This window comes from Ixodes scapularis, unplaced genomic scaffold (assembly GCF_016920785.2).
Source record: "Ixodes scapularis isolate PalLabHiFi unplaced genomic scaffold, ASM1692078v2 PGA_scaffold10__122_contigs__length_95168666, whole genome shotgun sequence".
NCBI lineage: Eukaryota > Metazoa > Arthropoda > Arachnida > Ixodida > Ixodidae > Ixodes > Ixodes scapularis.
Genome location: NW_024609836.1, coordinates 3,407,631 through 3,429,102, shown reverse-complemented (window position 1 = coordinate 3,429,102; position 21,472 = coordinate 3,407,631). Strand labels below are relative to the sequence as shown.

Genomic DNA, 21,472 nt, shown 5'->3' with positions numbered 1-21,472 from the left:
ATCTATCAAACGCTAGCCTGCCGATAGCACAGCGGGAGAAAGGTCGTCGAGATAAAAACACAGTCGGACCGCTGCCCTTTTTAGAAGGCATAGCCGAGCGAATAAAAAAACTGATTGGAAAGCCGAAATATCAGTTAGCGTTGCGGAAAAGGTTGGTTCATGCACCTCGCCTGAGAACGAATTGACGTACTTTTTATTAAACGCTGGTGTGCCGGTATCGGTGTAGCGCATCGACGGGTTTCGTCTCGCGCTGCATGCAAGACAGAACCACGGAACATCTGACAACTTTGGCAGTTTTCTGCGTCGAAAAGCGAGTTCAAGAATGTTGTATTTCATTGAAATTTTAACAGCATGCATGGTCAATAAATAGATGGGTCAAAGTGACTTTCCGCATATTTGCTCGAAGCGAGTCTTCAAACCTTTCAGGAATATTAAAACATTCGTAAACATCCGTCTTCCTAACGTCAAAGCCTTTTTCGTTTTTGCTTTACACACTGCCCTGCACAGGCCTTAAAGGGGCGATGCAACAATTTTTGTACTTTGCGCAAATACCACTTAGAACGGATCCCTGACGTTAATGACCTATGAAACACGCGTTCGTTTTTCACCCCCCGCAATAGAAGTCCCAGAAAAAAATTAAAGAAAAACGAGCAGCGTTCCCCTTCACTCGCAGCCAGAACAAGCGGCCACGTGATCTGGAGCCGATTATATGCCGCCAGTGCTGATCACAGTTGACGCGCGTGGAGCGAAAGCTCGCGCTGCAGAACCCAGGGATCCTGGGTTCGAGCCCCACCCCTGCCCGTTTCGATCTGGATGAGCATCGTACCGGCGTGCGGTCGTGTATCACTACTGCGTGGTGCACGTTAAAGACCCCAGGCTAGCGGTTGTACTGCACTGGCTAAATTGCTCATCTACAGTGTAAACCAGTGTCGCCCCTACTGGCAGACCAACCTTACGCTGTATAAATCATTCAAACGTCCAATTTGACTTTTTGTTGATCACAGCCACGCGCTAGGGTTGGCAAAGCACAGGACACGCGCTGAGTTCCAGACATTGATATGGCTCGGCTATTGCCGTCGTTGCAGCGATTGGACACGGGTCACTACCCGAATGCATGTCGAGCTAGTAATTATCACGAGCCCAAATCGAGTGCCAACGCAATGCTCGGGTCCAATCTATGAACCGCATTCAAATATCGTCATTGGGGTGTACTGCGATCCCCACGTTACGTCATCAAATTTTGCAAAGGCCAGATTGAATGAAAATGATCGCTTTTGTCCTCGAAATTACAGCGAAGCAAAGGAGTTTCTTGGCCAGTGGCGTTGCGTGCGAGTATCCTTGAGTCCCACTAGTGCCAGTAAGCTCGTGTAAAGGGAAAAACATTCCAATAGACCGATCTCACGGAGCGTTCGGGGCATGCTTTACGCCGCCATAACTTTAGTTCACGGGAGGCAGAGAGCCGTGAATGCGAGGGCTCGTGCCGTCTCGTGCTCCACAAGTGCAGAGTTCCAGCAAGGTTGTCGCACGTGCAGGAAGACTAAAGTTCCCCCGATGCATTGCGGCAGCGGTGGCGTAGTCAAAATGGCTGGTGAGATCGGTCTATTGAGTATCGTTGCACCGCTGCTTCAATTAATTTTCGAAGTAATTTCGGCTTCTGCCACTCGTCTCCGCGAGATGCCGGGTTCGTCAAAACCGTGTGGTGGTCGGAAGTGGCTCATGCGGCTCGTCGATAGTTAAAGGGGGGGAAGGGGGGTTCACCGATTTTAAGATGAAAAGAATTTACATCTCGTCACTTTTACGTTGTTTATTGTGTCCCGGAGGATAGAGAAAACATCTTCATTAAAAAATGTCGCGATTCCGCTGCATGAGCACAAAGTAAAAGTGGAGTTTTTTCCCCCCGCCTGCAGCCGCGAGTGGCAGCCGAAGGAACTACGGCTCTAAGCTTACGTCACCTCGCTCGGCTCTAAGCTGCAGCATAACGCCCGCCAATGTCAGCAGATAGAAGGAGAGAAAGCGTCCTCCGAGAGAGCATACGGAACTACACGGCACCCCGAATTACGTCACTAGAAGGGGGACCAGGTGTGACCCTGAAGACTGGGAGTGAGCTGAGGGGTGCCGGAAATGCCAATATTTATGCTTTTTTTTTTTTTTTTACGCAACAACTAGGACACGCGAGCGAAATCGGTGTTCTGTTCTTTACTTTAGAAGGGTCGGAGGGCAACTTTCACAAATGTTTGACCGAAGTCCGGAAATCATTGCACCCCCCTTAAAGGTCCGCGCTCCTGTACGCTGTGCACCGTTCTGAAACTCGGAGCGTCGGAGTAGGAGAACAGGAGCGCGGACTTGACGCGCCCAATGAGGGGCGAGAGCGTAGCCCATCAGGGGCTGCCCCGTGTTTAGCTTCCGTCGCCCCAATGGGCTCGAAGGGCTGGTAACGCTCGCTCTTTGACAAGTTATGCTGAAACGCAGTATAGCTTATTTCGACAAAATGCGCCGCAAGACAGGGACAGAGTAGGTAAGACAACACGAAGCGCTACTTTCAACTGAATGTTTATTGAAACGACACACTATTTGTACACCCCAATCGGGCTTTTCAAGTAAACATTCTAATTCCTCGTCTGTTAGTTCTGTTATCTAAAAGACAAGGAATTTGAATTTACTTGAGAAGCCCTATTTGGGGGGGGGGGGGGGGGGGGGGGTGTACAAATAGTGCGTTGTTTCACTAAACATTCAGTTGAAAGTAGCGCTTCGTGTCGTTTTACCTCCTCTGTCCCCGTCTTGCGACACATTTTGTCGAAATAAGTCATGCAGCAACTGGCCCACCTTTTCACTATTGATGCAGTTAAGCTGCCCTATACATGGCTTGCAGGTGACGTGAGTCCGCCCCTCTTTCTGGTGGCCAAAGGCGCCTCGTTATTAAAGGCCGACCTGCAGATTCGTCTTGTGCAGAAACAATCTCCGAGGCCGCCCAGAAAGGATCTCCCTCATTCTCGGACGGAAAGGAGGAATTGGGGGAGGGACCTTTGTGCTTGGACCCTCTCCCGCGCCCTTTCCTCCAATTTCCTCCCGGCGGCCAGAAGTTTCTCATGAACACAGCGGATGCCTCACGGGCCCTTTCCCACCACCACGTCTGACCAAGTGACGTCACTGCAAGGTACAGTCTTTGGCCGGAAATTAAAAATTTAGAGGAGGAAATTGTGTCGCAGTCCAGCGAGGTCGCAGGAGTCTAGTACAGATTTCACACCGCGCGCGCGCCATCGTTGTAGCCTCGGTATTGGCGCTCCTTACCGAAAAACGCCGATATCTATGTACGCCGATAATGGGGAGTTTGAGTAGATCGTGTTTTCCTAGAACGATATTGGTGTCGGAAGCTGGCGCCTGTCTCCTCAAAGCATGCCTCGAAGCGGGCAACCGAATTGGAATCCAAGTTCCAAAAACAATACGCAAAAAGGAAACGAATCTTTTAGGAAACCCGGAAGAAGAAAAAGCAGCAAGCAGCTTTTCATACAGAGTGCATATTTATGCAGATATCGCGGTCATGCGTAGACTTCCTTTCGGAGATACGCGATCCGAAAGGTGCTCGCAGCCGAACAAGAGTGCATACTGCATTTATATCTGGTTTCATTCTTACCTCGGCGCGTTTATGTTTGCTCGCGCATGGGGTTATTTTTTCTCCCTCTGAAGTTATTTTTAAGGAAAACAGATACCGTAGAGTGTAGTGAACGCCGAAGGCTCCGATCTCCGCAAGGACCTCTTCGCCAGAAAGCGCCTGCAAGCGCCTGGCAAGCCGCACTCAAACTGCTCGTACATTACTCAAAAAAAGAGAAGCAGTTCGGTGCAGACACGCTGGCAGAATGATCTCCCCGCATTAGTGAGCTGCGAAGATGTCTTCGGACGGTTTCTGTAGGACCAATGGAACAGTCGTCAAAGGAAAGCTTCAGACTGTGCCTAAAGACTGTCTTCACTAACTCACCCGCTCGGATTATGAGCTTAAACATTAAAAGAAAAGTGCGAAATCAACGACCTCCCTCCATCTGTTTCCTCCAAAAATCAAACTAGACTAAATTCTCGAGGCCCCGCGTCTCAAGCGAAAAACCAAAGAGTGCGGATTTTTTAAACATTTATTCCTATCTCTATTCTTTGTCTTCTAATCTTTGCAATCCCTTCCCCCTTCCCCAAGTGTGTGTGAAGTATTGGTCCTCATGCCATTCTCTGCGGGAATGGCATGAGGACCAATACATGAGGACCATCAATCTTGGAATAAATGCATATCCCTGTAACACTCTCCTAGCTCTTTTTCTTAATAAGACACCAGTAAAGGAGTCTGTTAGTCGGGGGGTCAGGGGCTGTCACAAAAGACATGCCTGACGAGGCGACAGCTCAGCAGGCATGCCATTGCCTGGCGGGCTGTCGCCCCCATATACAATTCAGCGCAGGTTCGAACACAAAGGAAAGTGTCAGATGCCTGGCGTAACTACAGACATCAAAAGGTCAAACAGAGGTAATAATAATAAGACAAGCTCTACACAAAAACAATATTAACAACAGCGCCAAGGCGTTGGAAACAAAACAGTCATCAGTGACAATAAAGAATTCTTTTTGTTTTACTCGTATAGACATTGCGCGAAAAGCAGGGTTTCGCGTACAAAACCAGTCCATGGGAAACATATAACAGAAGCACAATGAAAACCAAGCATTCACTTTTCAAGCGACAAAGAGTGTGTTTGGTTTAAGCTTGGGTAGACACTGCAAAAAACTGCAGGGTACATAAATATATACATTCATCCGTAAGTGTACAAAACTCCTTCTCTGTAAAACGTTTCTATGTGCTCCATGAAAACCTTGTGGGGAATCTGCATTGAAGTGCCTCACGCATAAATAGTCTTAAATTAATTTCATTCAGTTTTTGTCAATATTAATGTTAATGATAATATTGAATAGATTCTTGTGTTGCCTAACTAGCTCGCCTGCATATTTTTTGTGTCTTGCATATCAATAACAGGTTGTTTAATCGAACACCGACCCTCTGTCCGATTTATTTCAGCTCGACCGCGAGCCCCAGATGCAGCAGAAAATAGACCTTAGTCCCGACTTCACGCACGGGAAAATTCCAAAAAATAACACCGAAGCAGAATATTTGAGATCTCGAAATGAGCCGATAAAGAACATAAAACGAAGATAGTACCCAAGTCCTTTTTCAATAACCGTCTTCCACGAGCTGCTATCTTTGTCTACTGGGCTCTGGGACGCGTTCCGAGCACGCGCACTAGCTCTCTTCAGAGACTGATCAGAGGTTGCGCATGCACCCAAAGACCAGTGACTTGGCATTTTTTACTAAAGTGCTACGTGCTGGAAAGACACGTTCGGAAGATTCGACCCCTGGGCGCCGCCATCTTGCCTCTGCTGTGTGTACATCGTCTGATAGCCGAGTCTGAATAGAAGGATGTATAAAGGGGCTAAAATCTGAGTATCGGGTGGTAAAGTAGCCGATACCTATCCTATACTCCGTTTTACCTTAGGTTGTACCGCAGCGAAGGCTATAGAAGCGCGAGCTTATATACGTTGGCAGTTGACCTCAGTGCACGAGAGCCGCCGAGATGGGCCCCAGGGCAAGGAGCTCGCGCTTGTAGCATTTCTTGAGGTATACATCGTAAGATGAAATATAGTATAAAAACATTTTTTTACGCCCATCCCTTTTAAATTCTCCTATAAATTTCGCCTCTCGTTAAATTATCTCACCACCAATTGTGCGCAAACTCCTGGCTATAGCGCTTCTCAGGGTTGCATGACCGGTACCTTAACAAATCGTTTTCTACCTCGGTGTCCGGACTAGCTTTTGAGGGGTGGCCGCTCGCAAATACGACTCAAAGTCTTCCCGGACGTGAATAAATATGGAGCGCTTTGTGCCTCGCCGACAAGATCATCAACTGCATCCGGTCGGTTGGATCGGCAGAAATGGCCGGAAACTTCACGAAAGGCTTGCAATCCTAAGTATACACACCGGATGCGGTCATCCTGCCGCAAGGTGTGTGACTTGTATCCTCCCGAGAACGTGTCAGATAGCAAGCGCGCGAGCACGCCCATGGCTGCACACAAAGACCTCAGCGAGCCAGTATTTACGAATACCTTCCAGATATCGGAGTCCGAGGGAATAGCGATATCAGGTCGTTTCGAAGTTCGTATCAAATGGGCGAGGAGAGATTGAATGGGACATCGATCACGCATTAGTAATTAACCAGCACAAGGTGGCAAACTATTGCCACCTTGTGCTGGTTATTGCAGAACGTAATTTAGTAAGTAGCACCGCTCGAGAAAAACAGTTCTACTTTTGATTGGGGTTGGCAAGATTACCCATCATACCTTTCTTTTTAAAATGCCGAAATTTTAAAATTTACATACATTGGAATAAGAAGTATGGTTCTTTCTAATATTATTTTTCAAATTACCAGATTTTTCTTTTTATATTGCAAGACACAATAATTTTTTTATTCCGCCCTTCGGATTTTATATCAGCTATTGGCTTTAACCTTTCTTCAATGCAAAAAAAAAAAAAAAAAAGTCTAAAGTCTGACTGGGGAATTTTATGGAAGTTTTAAACGTGCCTTCTCGCGTATTTTAATACTTAATGAACGCATCAATTGTTCCTGTTGCGGGTATTACCGACGCGAACTATTCGGTGACTGCTACATTTTGCGCATGATTTTACTAACGTCACAACATTGGTCGCAAGCTTAAAACGTGGGATCTCGTGATATTTTGTTAAAATGGCGATGCTGATGTCTTCTCGATGATATGATTGCGTTTATGTCTCGTTATGTCGTTGTTCCTGATGTTTGTGTCGTTTTGATGTTTACGTGTTGCTAACTCCTGCTTAGCCTAAATTGAGTCTGCAGTATTGAGAAATAAATCAATGAAGTAAATAAAATATGACGATGTGGAGGGTGGTAAATAGGTAAACAAATAGGGAAAACATGCGGGGAGTATGATAAATAAACGAATGAAACGCGATGATGTGGAGAGGTAAATAAATAAATAAGGCATGTCGTAGAAGACAGCACATAAATAAAACATGATGTTCTGTAGTGTATGATGAACAAATAAATGAAACACGCTGTTGCGGAGTGTTCGACAGACTCATGAACGAACCCCCGTAATAATGTTTGAGTAATAGCTCTTTCATTAAGCGCCTGCGAACTACACGCTTCTCCCTCCCTTAATCTCTTCTCTGTCTCTACGAATGCCTCTCTCTCCCGAACAGAGCCATCGTCCCAGAAACATACTTTTTCGAGCCGTGCCCTCGGAACCTGCGCGGCGGCAACCGGACACGTTTTTCCGGCGACGGACGGCGACGACGACGACGGCTTCAGAGCGGCGCTGTTTCCGTCGAGGCCCCCCCTTCGGATTGTCAGCCCCCGCGCCAGTTGTCAGCTGTCCTCGGTGGGTTCGGGAAAGAAGTGCAGCCCAAAGCCGCTTCCTGCTCTGGCGAAGCCTCCCCGCTGTCCGCAGCGTGACACACTCGCCGGGTGAAGAGCCGCTCCGTGGAATGACGCCTCTCCTGCCTGGACCGACCGCGACGGAACCGCGCCGACGTACGGGGTCGCACAATCGGAAACAAGCGAGGCACTCGCTCGGGGGGCTTCTTTCTATTCTGCAGACAGGAGCCACGGCTATTTCACGCGCTAACTCTGTGGCCAAACATAGCTCGAGCTGCTCCGAAATCTACTGAAATGAGAGTTACTGCGACGGCCAGCTGGGGAACGATCACAGTGAAAAAAACCTCGAGACAAGGAACGAAAAAGAAAAGGGGGACACAAACACAACACCGTTGTTAGAGACGGTGTTGTGCTCTTGCTCCCTTTTTTTTCGTTCCCTGTCTCGAGGTTTTTTTTCACAATGATCTGAAATTTATATCGATTAAACTGCAGGTCACGTGGAACTAATACGTTATTATATTAGAACTCGCCTTGAAGCTTCACCAGATGCATACATACATACATAGATACATTGTCGCAAATATGCGGTTCATTCATCCGCCTATTTTGGGAGGAGGGAAGAGCGAAATTCACCCGAGTTTTACGATTAAAACTACGTTATAGACAATATATATCTCAAGCAGGCCAGGATTTTGTTCCGGGAAAAAAGGGGGGGGGGGGGGGGGGGGGGAGCGGTGCCGCCCATGACAAAACGCTGTATGAGGGGAAGGGGGGAGAGGAGGACTCAGCAAAGTGGAAGAAGCCTGATGTCAAGGAGTTCGGAACAGTGCAATTAGACTGTTTTGTAAATTACCTCGAACCAATGATAGGTTTGTCAAAATGGAACGCGCCCTCGAGGTTGAGGGCATTTCTTTCTTTCTTATGCGACTTAAAAGACCCGAACGCGTTACAGAGGGATGCGCTAAAAAGACGGAGGAACGTAGAGTATGGTAACTTGACTTTAATTCGTAAAACAAAGTAACTTAGTCGCGCGACTCACGCCACGGAACACCTTACGGAAAAGAGGGGAATCAGTGAGAATAGAGAATGTTGGAATCAAAGGCGGTCTCAGGAGCAGCTTAGGGCGCCGCAATGCGCACGCCCTCTGGGACACCCCAAGCTGTTTGGGCGCCTCGAAGCCATTGGCCCACCCCTTCTAAAACTCTCGATTAAGATAAGCCCCTTTAAAGTTGAAAGAATAAAAACGCGAGGGACGACGACGAGACAACAACACTCTTTCTTTTATTCGACACTTGCGAAAGAGCGTTGTTGCCTCCTCCTCGGCCTGCGTGTTTTATTCGTTTGAATTTTAGGTATCTACATTCGAACACGCTCGCCTTTTTCAGTTCAACGTAAGCTCGCTTTAATGTTTCCTGCCTCCCACCTTTCGGCAAACAAAAGAAATCGGGATTTTGGACCCGAGAAAAGCGTCGAGTATTATTTATTGCCATTTATTTCTCGTCCCATTTCTTTCCTATTCTTATCGGCTTTTTCTTTAAACACATTCACTATCCTCCGTGCTCCTCCGCATAAAAACGAATAAAAAGTCTGGGTCGGACTAGTCCAACGTGTTGGCTTAGCGCCTTTGCGCCTCTGGGCTCTGGCATATACGCACGTATGAATAGGCGAAAGATTCTTTATTTATGTAAATTGCTCACCTTAATTTAGAAGTTGAGCGGGAGAGGTTAACCTAAGGAAATACACAAGGCACACATTTTCGAGCATCATTGCAATCAGTGGCGTAGCCAGGACTCATGTAGACGGCTGGGCTATACCCCAATTCAGCGGGACTCCGGACAAAGCCAACGTTGTGAGTTCACGGGACCAGTCAAAGAGGGTCAAAAGTGCAAACACATTGTGTTCGTCACGTTTCTGCAATTGTTTTATCAATGCTGAACCAATCATGTACCCCCGTGGGAAGAAATCGGAGCAGAAACACGCGATCCGGCCCTTTTCTGCGGCCACGGAAGCTCTCTTATCTCTCATATTGTCAAAAAGTCTGGAGAATTCAGTTCCTAGTTCGGGCCAGAGCTCTTTAGAAGACTGGCGGGCATACGCCCCCCATCAAGGACATCTCGTATTGCCCTCGACAGTACAGGGAAGGCCGGTGACCTGCGCTTTTGGCCCAGTTTTTTTGGACCCGTCAGCTCGCATCGGCTGCGTCCGAGCGTAGATGAGGGGAAACAAAGCCTTCGATTTTAAGAAGTACGGACAGCACAACCATATGGAAATAATCAAAGACTGACATAGAGGAACAGCCCGGTTGATTGTCAGTCTCCTTGTCGCAGTTGCGTTCTTTGTCCTCTCCGGATTATTTTCGAGGAAAGGGCCGAGGTTCAAAGAGAGGTGTGTAGGCGTTGGAAAACAAAGAGAGGCTTTCTCGGTGTTATCTCGGACTTTCCACGACGTTTTACTGGTTCAACGGACTGAAGACTGCAGTGACGCGTTGTGAGTCTTCCGCAGCTGACTGCTTCTTGGCATAGGCATAGTAACGGGTTGCGCAATGCCTTCACGGCGTGCGATTCGCTAAGCCGACTCCCAGCCTCCCCTTCGGTTCAACTGGGGGTGAAAACGGAACCTTCGCGCTGCCCACCGAGGACGGCTGATAAACCCGACCTGCATTTGGCAGCTCGAGCGCGCGCTCGTTCCGGCGCTTATCTTATCCGCTTGCGCGATGCACCGGGTGAAGTCCGAGCGGGCAGTACGTGCCTTATCGGGGCCCGAAATAATACGCCAATGCTCAAGTAAGCAAAGGCCGTCTTCGAAGGCAAAAGCGGCTGCCGAGGGGCGAAAGCGCGAGCATCGGCTGTTTGTCCGTCATGGGCGTTCTGCTTCTCTCCCGGAGCTGCAACACGAGAAACGCACTTGGGCGCTCGCGTCAAGGCGACTCGGGGGCGATACACATCACGAGCACGCGAGCGAAGATACTGGGCAGCTTTAGCAGGTCGTTTTAACGCTCCGATAAGAATACCCCACAACGCAAAAATACTCCAAAAGCCGGGAGACGTTATAATTAAAATAAGAGCCAAGTCGCTGCTCTTATTTTAATTACCTCGCAACGTTAGAAAGTGGTAGCAAAGGCGCCGGTGGAATATCCGGTAGTTACCAACATGATTTACGAAAAATCCCTATTCGCGATTCTAGATAGGCGGCCCCACAGTCTGTCCGGTGGTGAAGGACAAACAGCCGGAAGCTACCGCCATTTCAGTTCTGCAACAAAAACGGGCGCGTCTTAGCGGTGGAAATATGAGGCAGAGGAAAGGGTTAAAAGCGTATGCTGTTGGACTTGCCAGATAAGTCTCTCTCTCTCTCTCTTTCTCTCTCAAGCAGGCTAAGATTCTCGCTTACAACACCAGGTGAAACCACCAACTGAGTTCAAGTTAAGAACACTGTAGCTAGGTGGCGCAAAGCGTCACCCGATTGGAAGGGTTGGGTATCCATCAATACATCCACCGGCCCATATCATTATAAAATGATAGGCGCGCCAGTTATATATAATTTACACTTCTGATCACAGCCTACTCGGAACCAACAGAAATAATCACTCGCTATTCTGTCCGACAAAAGAATTCTTTACAGTAAAGACAAACCGAAGTTATCCCACGAACGGAAAACACCAGTCAATTAATATATATATAATAAACGCGAAATCCTCGTTCAGGTACATTGGTGGCCACACTAGGTCCAAGATATCTCTCAAAAGCTGAACGTGCGATCTACTCTCGAAAGTTGCTTGAAAACGTTGAGCTTCCCCCGAAACGACTTCATTTTCGCGAGCTCAATATTTCATAAATCTGGCAAAAAGGACGGGGGAATATTTCGCAGGCACACAATTTTCGTGATTAGGAGTTATATGATATGTATTGTTGACTACGCGGGATAGATTCGTGTGATCAATTTTTCGCGCAATTATTAACGTCGCGAAATTCCCGAGAATTAAGTCGCTTAAAGCACGTTGTGCATGCGCTGGACTCTTGTAACGAATAAAAAGTACTGTCATACCCCACTCATTGGAGCAAAGCTGGAGTTTGAATCGCCGATACCTAATCGATTCCAAGCCGATGCGATACTTTAAACAAATCGCCCAGGCTTATTACAAGTTTGATTACTCAACCTAATACCATTAACGTCACACACGTTAATGACTCATTATATTTAATGTGGAGAAAAAGTTGCAGTCGACCTGCAAAATTATTCGTTATTACACGATTTATTACAGTAAAACTTCGCTCAACAAAAAGAATGAACTCTAACAATTGCCCGGATAGTTTTGTTTTGTTTCGATAACTAAAACGTTATTTCATATATTAACCCCTTCAGAGCGCAGGAAACTAATCCCCTCAGCTAAACGTAGGCTGCCATTCTTCTCAACCCGAACAGACTGGTACATCATAAATTTGTATTAGAACTACTCAACACCACTAGACATCACTAAACCTGAAGGTTAGTATTCATGCACCACAGTCACATACAGACATGCGTGTTTAGTTTACTAACAAGTTTAAGAAAAACCAAACAAACAGATAACGTAGTCATTTTAAATAGCTACCTATCTGTTTCGTTCCTATATACCCAGTGTGCCACGTCTTCGCATCTTTAATAATGAATGTATTACTATCGTAGGCATGTATTGTTGTAAATTACCTATCGGTAATGCGAACGAGGAGCCTGGGAGCGCCTTAATGGCTACAGGTAAACATTTGCCCGTAATAGAGCGTTTCCAAAAGTGCGCGCCATTTATTAACTGCTACACCCATCATTCCAGCCCGCATTTGCTTCGGCCGTGCTCCGAGCGTGTATTGGATACGAGGCCTGCGTCTGCGTTCGACGGTAACTCGACTCAGCACGTAATGTAACGAGGCGGCGACATTCAGTACCTCTCTCTTCAAATCATAGAGATCATACATACTAACTCTAGAGGAAAAGGTCCGCCATTTTCCCATGCATTCTGGCTGCCGCAAGCGGCGGAGTATGCAGGCAGACCCTCGGGGTCCCACATGGTTACCAACTGCCTTCGATTTCACGAATATATCATCAGAGCAGTGTCATGAACTTCAACAATCCGCGAACTTACCGGTGGAAAGATATTCGCGTTCCTTTCGAAGCTTTCATTTTGCATAACACGCAGATGTACGGCCTCCCGTCAACACTAAACTAAACCAGATAACCGGCTTCGGTTATCTGGTTGTTTCGTATTTCCGTGCAAGGGTGGCCGCGTCCGGAAATACGAAACCGGGCAACTACCAGATTTTCGAGATTTCGACAGAAGGGAAGTTAATGGAGCGTAATGAGTATGCTGTTTTTATAAACCTTAGAATAACTCAGAATTTAGTTTACAACGTTAAATTATCACTGTTTATATTGCTGAGAGTTTTCATTCTTCGCGATTACCATTGCGACTGTCGTCCTTCAGCTGGCAACATTGGTTTCTTTCTCTCGTGTTCTGTCGCTCTCTTTCGCGATCTTTCACTCGGGACCCAGGATGTCGGCGCGCGAGATTTGCCACTCCTCCTCACTCACCTTTACCCCCTGCTTCAAATGAATGGATGAATGAATAGATGGATGCTAATGGCTGTACTCTTTAAAACGGGCGGTAGCTAGCGACACCTAGCGCAGAAACCAAAAGTTCTTCCACCGTGTCGCCAATGTTGCTCGATAAGGTTTTGAAAAGGGTCTATTTTAGTTCCGTTGGGAGCGTACCACGTGCGCAGGCAGCTAGACAGAGACGATGCACTAGTATCCGTGAAACGAGTGCCACACTGAACAGGTGAAAGTGGGTTTAGTGTAGTTGTCGCCGGCAGGATTCCTCTTTCTTTTTTTCTTTCCCGACAGCATCTGCCGTCAAATCGTGCGAAAGCCTGCGAGGGCTTGCGCACGCTGTCATAAAACAACGGATGTGTAAGCCTCTCGTAACTATAAAAGCGACGCATACATTCTAGTACCAATCCCGGACGCTCTAACAATCAAGGGGAATGGGTGTCCGAGTGTTACCGCCGAATTCAGAAACCTCACTCAAACTACACTCAAACTGAAGGGCCCCTCCACTTCCTCGAGCAAGGCGCGAGGGCCGGCGCTGGCCAATCGCGAGGACGGAATCGCCGTGGCGATTGGCCAGCGCCGGCCCTTGCGCCTTCCTCGAGGAAGTCGAGGGGCCCTTCAGTTTGAGTGTAGTTTGAGTGAGGTTTCTGAATTCGGCGGTTAGAGGACCGTAGCTTGGGGCACGTGGAGCGAAAGCTCGCGCTGCAGAACCCAGGGATCCTGGGTTCTAGCCCCACCCCTTCCCGTTTCGATCTGGATGAGCATCGTACCGGCGTGCGGTCGTGTATCACTACTGCGTGATGCACGTTAAAGACCCCAGCGGTGTACTGCACTGGCTAAATTTACCATCTGTGGCGTAAACCAGTTTCGCCGCACCTCAAAGTCAGACCGACCTTACGCTGTATAAATACAAGCGTTATTTTTTTTTCTGGTACTTAAATACAACGATTAATAAACAAACCTTCCAAGCAAAAAAAAAAAAAAAAGTGATGTCAATTAACGAAGAAGTTTGAGCACCGCTAGAATGTGTGACATAATACGACCAATTCCCTCACTATCGCCCATTACATGGCATTTCCAGGTCGTATCTGCTTTATCTGAGCAGAGCGTCGAGATCGCCGTCCAGGGGCTCTGTATCGCGATTAGCGCCCTCTGGGCGCGGCCACCTTTAGAAGAGCACGACTCATTGAGTAAGGGCGGGATTCACTCGAAAGTAATAGCGACGTAACCCTTCCGAGTCATCGTCTTGTTTGAGAAACGGACCGCATCAGACTCGACAAAAACCCGCGAGGTGCATCGACTAAGCGTTCTAGCTCACCCACAATTTTCATTCTCGGCTGAACTGAAGGGCTATTGGCAGCGTAAAGGCAGATATAAATAATAGGCAAACGGCGCGAGGGACCATAGAAAGATGAGCACCCGGTTTGGTTGATTCTTCCTTCGCATTTTTAGTACTCACGCGGATTAGTAAAATATCTTTTTAAAACCCGCTAGTCCTTGGAACAATTTTTTTTTGCTTTCAGAAATCTATTTTGAATGATCTCTAAAAAGCAAAGATGAGTCCACTTCTCATCTTAAAACGTGACCAAATTTTTCATATTGCTGCCCAAAGTGAAAAAAAAAAAAAGAGGCAGTAACGTAACTAAAACATTCCGTACAAAAGAAATCGGGCAATCTCTCGTTCAGTGCTACGGGGAGAACGCATCCCCGAACCCCCCGCCTGCATTTCCGTCTGACTCTGGCCCACGCTTGTGCAATTCGGTGTCGTTTGTCCGCCCCCTCAAAATTAAAAATAAAAATAAGACTAATTGCTTGGAAAGGCCGGTACGTGCGTGCGTTCGCTTGGAGCATGCCCAAAGAAACCAAGAAACAAGCTGGCAGGCATGCAGGCATAAGCACAGGCACCGGTTCCGCCCCTCCCAGAGTATATGCAGCGAGTGGTCTCTTCCATCGGGTCATCTAGAGCTCGAAGACCGCCCGAGGAGAAACCGTCAAAAGAGACGGGAGGACAAAAGAAGCGCCCCGACCGACCACGGCGATCGAGAAATCACGGACGTGGATAGAGGAACAAAAATAGGCCAGAAAAAGTAAAGAAATGATCGAATGAGTCAAGATTGCGCTCGAGATTCTTTCCCAAACGAGCAATAAAAACATACTTGCAGCGACCTTTATCACCCAAGTCCTTCAAACTGATGCATGGAACGAGGAACGATCGTTTCCATTCGTTTAGAAGATGTGAAACCGCCGTTCCGGAAAGCCAAAAAGATATCCGAGAGCTTTCGTCAATTGTTTCCGCTGTCCCGCAATGTTCTCCGCAATCCGCTACGAGGTCCGGGAATTTGCAGGGAGGACTAGCGCCGCGCATGCGCAGTAGTGGCGTTTTCATTCCGGGGAGTGGAGGTGGGAAAACGGTTTTACGAGAACTCTATGAATATGTATTCATTTTCCCGCTAAATTCAGAGAGGAAACTGAATACCGTAAAGTCCTTTATTTTCGCGGCCCCTGTTTTTTGCGAATCGGTCACAGAGGACCTACTCGCGACCACCAAATTTCGCGAATCCCAGACGCCTGCATTGAAACACTCAAGAATAGAAATTTTCGCTGCCCTTAAATTTTGCAAAATTTTTCAATTCGCGAAATTCCCGAAAATTTAGGGCTTGCGAACATTAAGGGTTTTACAATACGTGTATAGCACAAGTGACGTCAACTTTTTCGCTACATTTAGCGGGGAGCTGAATTGTTGCGATGGACACGTAACGTCAATTTCCCCGCTAAATATAGCGGCAAAATACACGGACGCAAAGGGACAAACAACCGAACGTAAAAATAATTCCAAGGCAAAAAAAAAAAAAAAAAAAATAAGCAAGAAACAAAATTATTGACCTCTTGAACCGAAGAACATATCGTTCACGCGGAAATCCACCAAGTCAAATGCAGACCCACTAAAGCGGAGCTTGGGTCTTGTGAGCGTCATCAGTCACTGCCTCACCACGGGGACAAAGCCTTCGGGCTGTTGCCGACAGTTTTGCCCATCAAGCGTTTTCTCGTTACCATCGGAATGGGAAGAGACAAGAGCGAAAAGTCGGTCTTATCGTCGCTTCCTGATCCCCCCCGTTGACTCGTTTCGTGGCCGTGCGCCATAGGAAAGTTGAAGAGTGACGGCTGCTATGGGACACGCGACTTGTCCCAAAATCAGTATCCCTTTCCGACGCTTCTTACGCTGCTTTTTGTAAGTTTCTTTGACCGGGTATACGTCATCGGTAGGACGTTTGGTCCCAGACCGAAAATCGACACCGAAGAACACCAAATCTGTGAACCCCCTCCCAATTGGACGAAAAGTAAACCCCGAAAACAGGGAATCCTACTTAGTAAGCAAATCTTCATCGCGTAAAAGTAAATACCCCTAAATATCCTTCTCCCATCAGCGGCCGGAGATTCCGGAGGACCGTTAGACATCTTTCGAGAGCCTGCCCTCACTATTGGAAGGCTCTGGAATCCCTGGACAATGGCGGACACGGACGACACGGCACAAGCAATGCTATCGAGACGATGGATGCGAACAGGCAGCGCCAAGAAGCGCAACCTCAAGGCGCTCCTTTGTCTGCCGATGCGTATGCTATTATAGGATAGACCACTGGTTCTCAAATGGGGGTCCGCGAAGCCCTGCAAGAAAAGTTCTATTTTTTTTATCGAGACAAAAACATTCCGATTTTTGGGTGAGTTTCCTCGTGTGTATATCAGCGAGAGAAGTCTACTTCACACTAGCCCTTTATTATATGTATTCAATAAATCATTATTATAATTAACCTATACGTTTTCCTTCCCCTCACCACGAACCGGGTCCGCCATTATCTCCGCCGATCCACGAGGGGTCTGCGAAACATTAGTGGTTGAGAACCACTGGTGCTAGACCGACCAAGCGCAGGCATGCACCAGTTTTAGTCTTTGCCTTTGTAATTTTTCTCGTTTTACAATTTTCACGTTCAGCGCTGTCGGTTCCTCCGCCATTGTGTGTAGCAGAAGGTCTTGTAACGCCATACCCGACCTTCAATTTTTGTTTCCTTTTATTCCGTTTACTTCACCTCGTCATTACCAGGTCATTTCCATTTCAAATTCTACCGTGTCGTTGTTCTTCCCAGCATCGGCCTTTCTGGTGGCTCGGGATCTCGACAAGAGAAGTTCGGCAATGGCGGCTCACTTTGGCGCCTGCTTCAAGCGTCTGTAGTTCTGGCGCATAAGGCTTGATCCCGTGTACAGCTTTCAGATATTTGGAAGAATGTCGCGCGAACGCCGACTGGTCTGTAGACGAGCGCCTTTTCGCGGCGGGAAGACCGGGTCTGCGGGACTACGCGCGTGTGGCAGAAGCAGACTTGTACCTGAAGGCCCGTTCACACTCTTGCAACCGAGTACGACCGAGAGAGACCAATCCGGTTTTTAAGCCTCTTGCGACCTCTTAGAACCGGGCGCGCTGCCGCGGAGCTGGTCCTAAGACGTCGTAAAAGGATTAAAAACCGGTCTTGCCTCTCTCGGTCGTACTCGGTTGCAAGAGTGTGAACGAGCCTTAACGCGTTAAGGCCCGTTCACACTTTTGCAACCGAGTGCGACCGAGAGAGACCAAACCGGTTTTTAAGCCTTTTGCGATCTCTTAGGACCAGCTCCGCTCAGTGCATCCGGTCCCAAGAAGTCTTTCTCGGTCGTACTCGGTTGCAAGAGTGTGAACGCGCCTTTACGAGTAATGGATTACTTGTAATCGATTACATTTTACTGTAATTTTGTAACGCTTGCATTACTTTCTTTAAGGAGTAACGACCCCTGTAATCGGGTTACTTTTTTGCTGTAATTGATTACAAAATCACCCATCACAAGTTTTCCCAATTTCTTCTCCTTTTTTTTTTGGGGGGGGGGGGGGGGGGGAAGGGGGGAGGCGTTAAATGTGCTGGAGTCACTCGGCTCTGAGCAAGGGTCAATGTTTTTTTCGAAACCGCTTCTTTGTTTCCTGGACACATTTCATATTTTTTTTTTTTACACCGGAGGCTACGTTTGGGCACGAAAAACGACCTTATTCAGCCTCTTGCGAGTAGTGCATTTAAACGGCGCTCTTTTTCATTTAATTTCACAAGAGGGATTGGCTGTGTTCGCGTCACTCACTCAGCTCTAAGCAACGACGGTCGAGGCTTTCTTTTTTTTTTCGGCACAACTGAGCTCGAGGCCCCAAGGATTATGTTACCGTAATAAAAGAACTGAATGAAAAGTAACGTGGGAAGTAATGTATTACTTTAGAGTAATTGTTCGATTACTTTGGAGGCTGTAATTGTAATTCTAATCACTTACTTTTTACAGTAGAGTAATTGTAACTGTAATCGGTTACTTTTTTTTTTCAGTAACGTGTACAAGTCTGGGCAGAAGGCAGGCGCCTGGCCTCGCCGACTCGCTGTTTCAGGCCGCGATAAGGCGGTCATTAACAGACCAGTCGGCATTCGCGCGATATTAGTACAGAAATCTGGAGGCTGCGACGTGACGGGCGTGATGGTTTCGTGAGGATCGTGACGTGCGCGATGAAATAAGTATTCACCTAGGGTCAAGAAATAAAAGATAGGGTTTAAAACAAGTCAGCGCTATCAAGCCTAGCCGCTATTCTCGCAAACGGCCAATGCCCGGCTCACGCGGTTCTTCTGGCCGCCAGCATGATGGTCGACACCGGACGATTCTGTGGCTTCTTCGGCTCTTTGCACCACTGTACAGTGTGTGAGTGCGCTACATCATTCAGGGCACACACCAAACGATAATTTTCAATTTCAGTCTTCAGGCGCTTAGGACCCAATTAATCAATCTTGAAAAAAAAGTACAACTTTTTTTACCATCATGGTTATTATACGTTATACTTATCACTGCGAAATTGCTACCTCACAGAAAATAGCGTATTTGCCGAACTATGGTCCGCAGACCACATTTGTGTTAAGGTTGACATTGTACGCTGTGCAGCTGGAGATCGCCCGCACAGCCTATACGACTTGCCGATGAGGCCAGCTCGTCCTAGGCCAATTTGCACGAAGGTCAACTCGCTGAGAATGGCTACCCGTCCAAGAACAATTTGTCCAAATGTCCCAAAAGAGCGTTTGTTGCCAAGTGTAATAATATTGCTGTCTCTTGCATTCCATCTCCCACCTAAAGCAGCCTGATGACCTTACTACAAACTGCTCTTCCGAAGAGATCCCCTACTACAAACTGGCTTGTTCGACAAATTGCCCGACGAGATGACCTGGACGATCCGTGCGGACTAGACAACGATTCGTTTCCTTTTTTTTTAATTTCTTTGTTCTTACCAGACAGGTCTAGTGTGGCAGTAAGGCAGTGTTATAGGCGTTACAAAGAAGCGACGGGATGCGTTACAGGTTCGTTGCAAATAAAAGAAGCACGATATTGTTACCGATAAAAAGTAACGCAGGTTACTTTTTATTCATTAAACATCAGGTTTTACAGTTTTGAGCTTGCAGGTATGCATAAGCGCCATAGATTTAAAACAAAACATTATGTCCATGCAGAGGAATATTAACTAATAGTTTCGCCGTGATGTCTAATCAGTGGCGTCACGAGGGTCAGCGGCACCCGGGGGGGGGGGGGGGGGGGGGACAGCCCGCCGGGACATTCCCCCCCCCCCCCCCCCGGCGCTGTCGCGTTGCCCGCCGCGACTCCCCCCCCCCTCCCCCCCCCCCCCCCCCCCCCCCCCCCTCCACTCTCGTGACCCGCCGCGACAGCCCCCTGAGCGCTGCACCCGGGGCGGTCCGCCGCCGCCCCCCCCCCCCCCCCTTCTCTGAGGCCACTGTGTGTAATTAATAAGCATTTCTTCCAGGGCAAACATCCAGGCAAACTTGGCTGTTCTTTTATTCATCAATCCGCATTTATATATGCACAATCAACCTTACTTAAAAAAGAAAAAAAAAATCCTACGTTTTTTCTTATAGATAAATAAGGACTTACAGCAGTTCTACTGTAATGCGGATATAAGGTCTCATATGATCTTACGTGCACTCATACATTAATTCGAGACATTCAAGTACTTGTTTACTAGAGTCTACCTTCACAGTGCTGCGCAAATTTGTGGAGGTTTTTGCTAAGTTCGATCCAGGCAAAGTCCGCCGTCTTTCATTCATCCTCCCTGGTGCATGCGGCACTATATATTGGTACTTATGTGCAGGTTTTAGGGGATTACGGAAGCGACAGCATCGATCAGGAAGTGCCTACTCCAGTGTTCGCGACAGTTGAGTTGAAACGTATGTATTTAACGACCAAAGAAGTGAGAACCACATGGGCCCTGCTTTTTGGCAAAAACAACAAACAAACTTTGAGTTGCTTTATTTTTCGGCCAAGTCGTTGAGTGCGTGCTTCGATACCGTTGGCCCCCCTTCTGTTGCCAAGTCCGTCTAGCTTAGCGGGGCATCGTGCGCGAGTGATCGTCAAATATACTATTTCCACACCACAGCGGGCCAGTTAGGGCCAAACAACGAGGTACTCACCGAAAAAATCCTCCCACTTTACAGAGTCGTCGGAATCCTCGGCGACGGTCGAAGCTGCCTCGGCGTCACCCAGCGGGCCCATCCTGTCGCCGCTCCAATTAATCGCGCGGAGAACACGTTTTCACTTCCGCGACCACGGCGATGCGACACGGGCAGCCGAGATGCCCCGGCAACAACCAACACTCGGCATCCATTAACCTTGAAAGCGGCCTCCACCCAAGCTCACGAAACACGACAAACAAGGCGACGCTTGTTTGCGTAAAACTGAGCGCACACACCCACGCGCCTCGGCACACGCCGAACGTGCAGCTCTCCGGCAACGATGTACGCGTTGTCGCTCGGTCCGTTCCGAATGAATCCCACGGACGTAGCCGTCGCAGCAGATGGTGCGTCGTTCCAGACTGGCCGCAGTTCACTCGAACGCCGCACACTTCACGAGAGAATCGACGACACCGCGCCGCTTTCGTCGGTTTCCGGACTGTTCGACGGAGGTTGTTTCCGTGCGGCGCACGATTCCGCAGGGCACGCGATGTTCGTGCGATCGGCAGCCGCGCCGAAAGTGTGCCGTCTTCGCGTTGTTTTGGACTGGCACGCGCGTCTGCTCTTGTCGCTGTCGTCTGCTATCGCGCCGGCGGCGGCGCTGCGGGGCACGCGGCGTCGTGGCTCCCTAGCGGCTGTCGGCGTTGCCGGCCCGAACGTCCGAACAGCCGAGCTCTCTCTCGGGACGTCCTCCTCGCCACACTGCAGCCCTACTCCGGCCAGCAGCTGTCCCGTTGTCGTCTGGAGGGCTGTGCGCCCGCCGAGCGTTTGGGCTCCCGTCTCGTCCGAATGACCGCCCATCCCATCGATCTGGGATTTAATCTGGTCTTCGTCGCCGGACAGAACGGACAGATATCGCCCACTTTCCGGGGGGATTTATAACTCCGACGGGCTCGTCGTTACATATTT

At 48.3% G+C, this 21,472-nt stretch overlaps 1 protein-coding gene across 1 annotated transcript in view; it reads right to left on the bottom strand.

The window, feature by feature from the left end:
* The window catches only part of LOC8040161, a 196,462-nt gene extending 175,324 nt beyond the window's left edge, over positions 1–21,138 (bottom strand). The window contains exon 1 of the mRNA XM_040211726.3: positions 20,525–21,138. Coding sequence (XP_040067660.1) covers positions 20,525–20,606 — 82 coding nt within the window. The 5' untranslated portion in view covers positions 20,607–21,138. The remainder of the gene's footprint in view (positions 1–20,524) is intronic.
* Between the last annotated feature and the right edge of the window lie 334 nt (positions 21,139–21,472).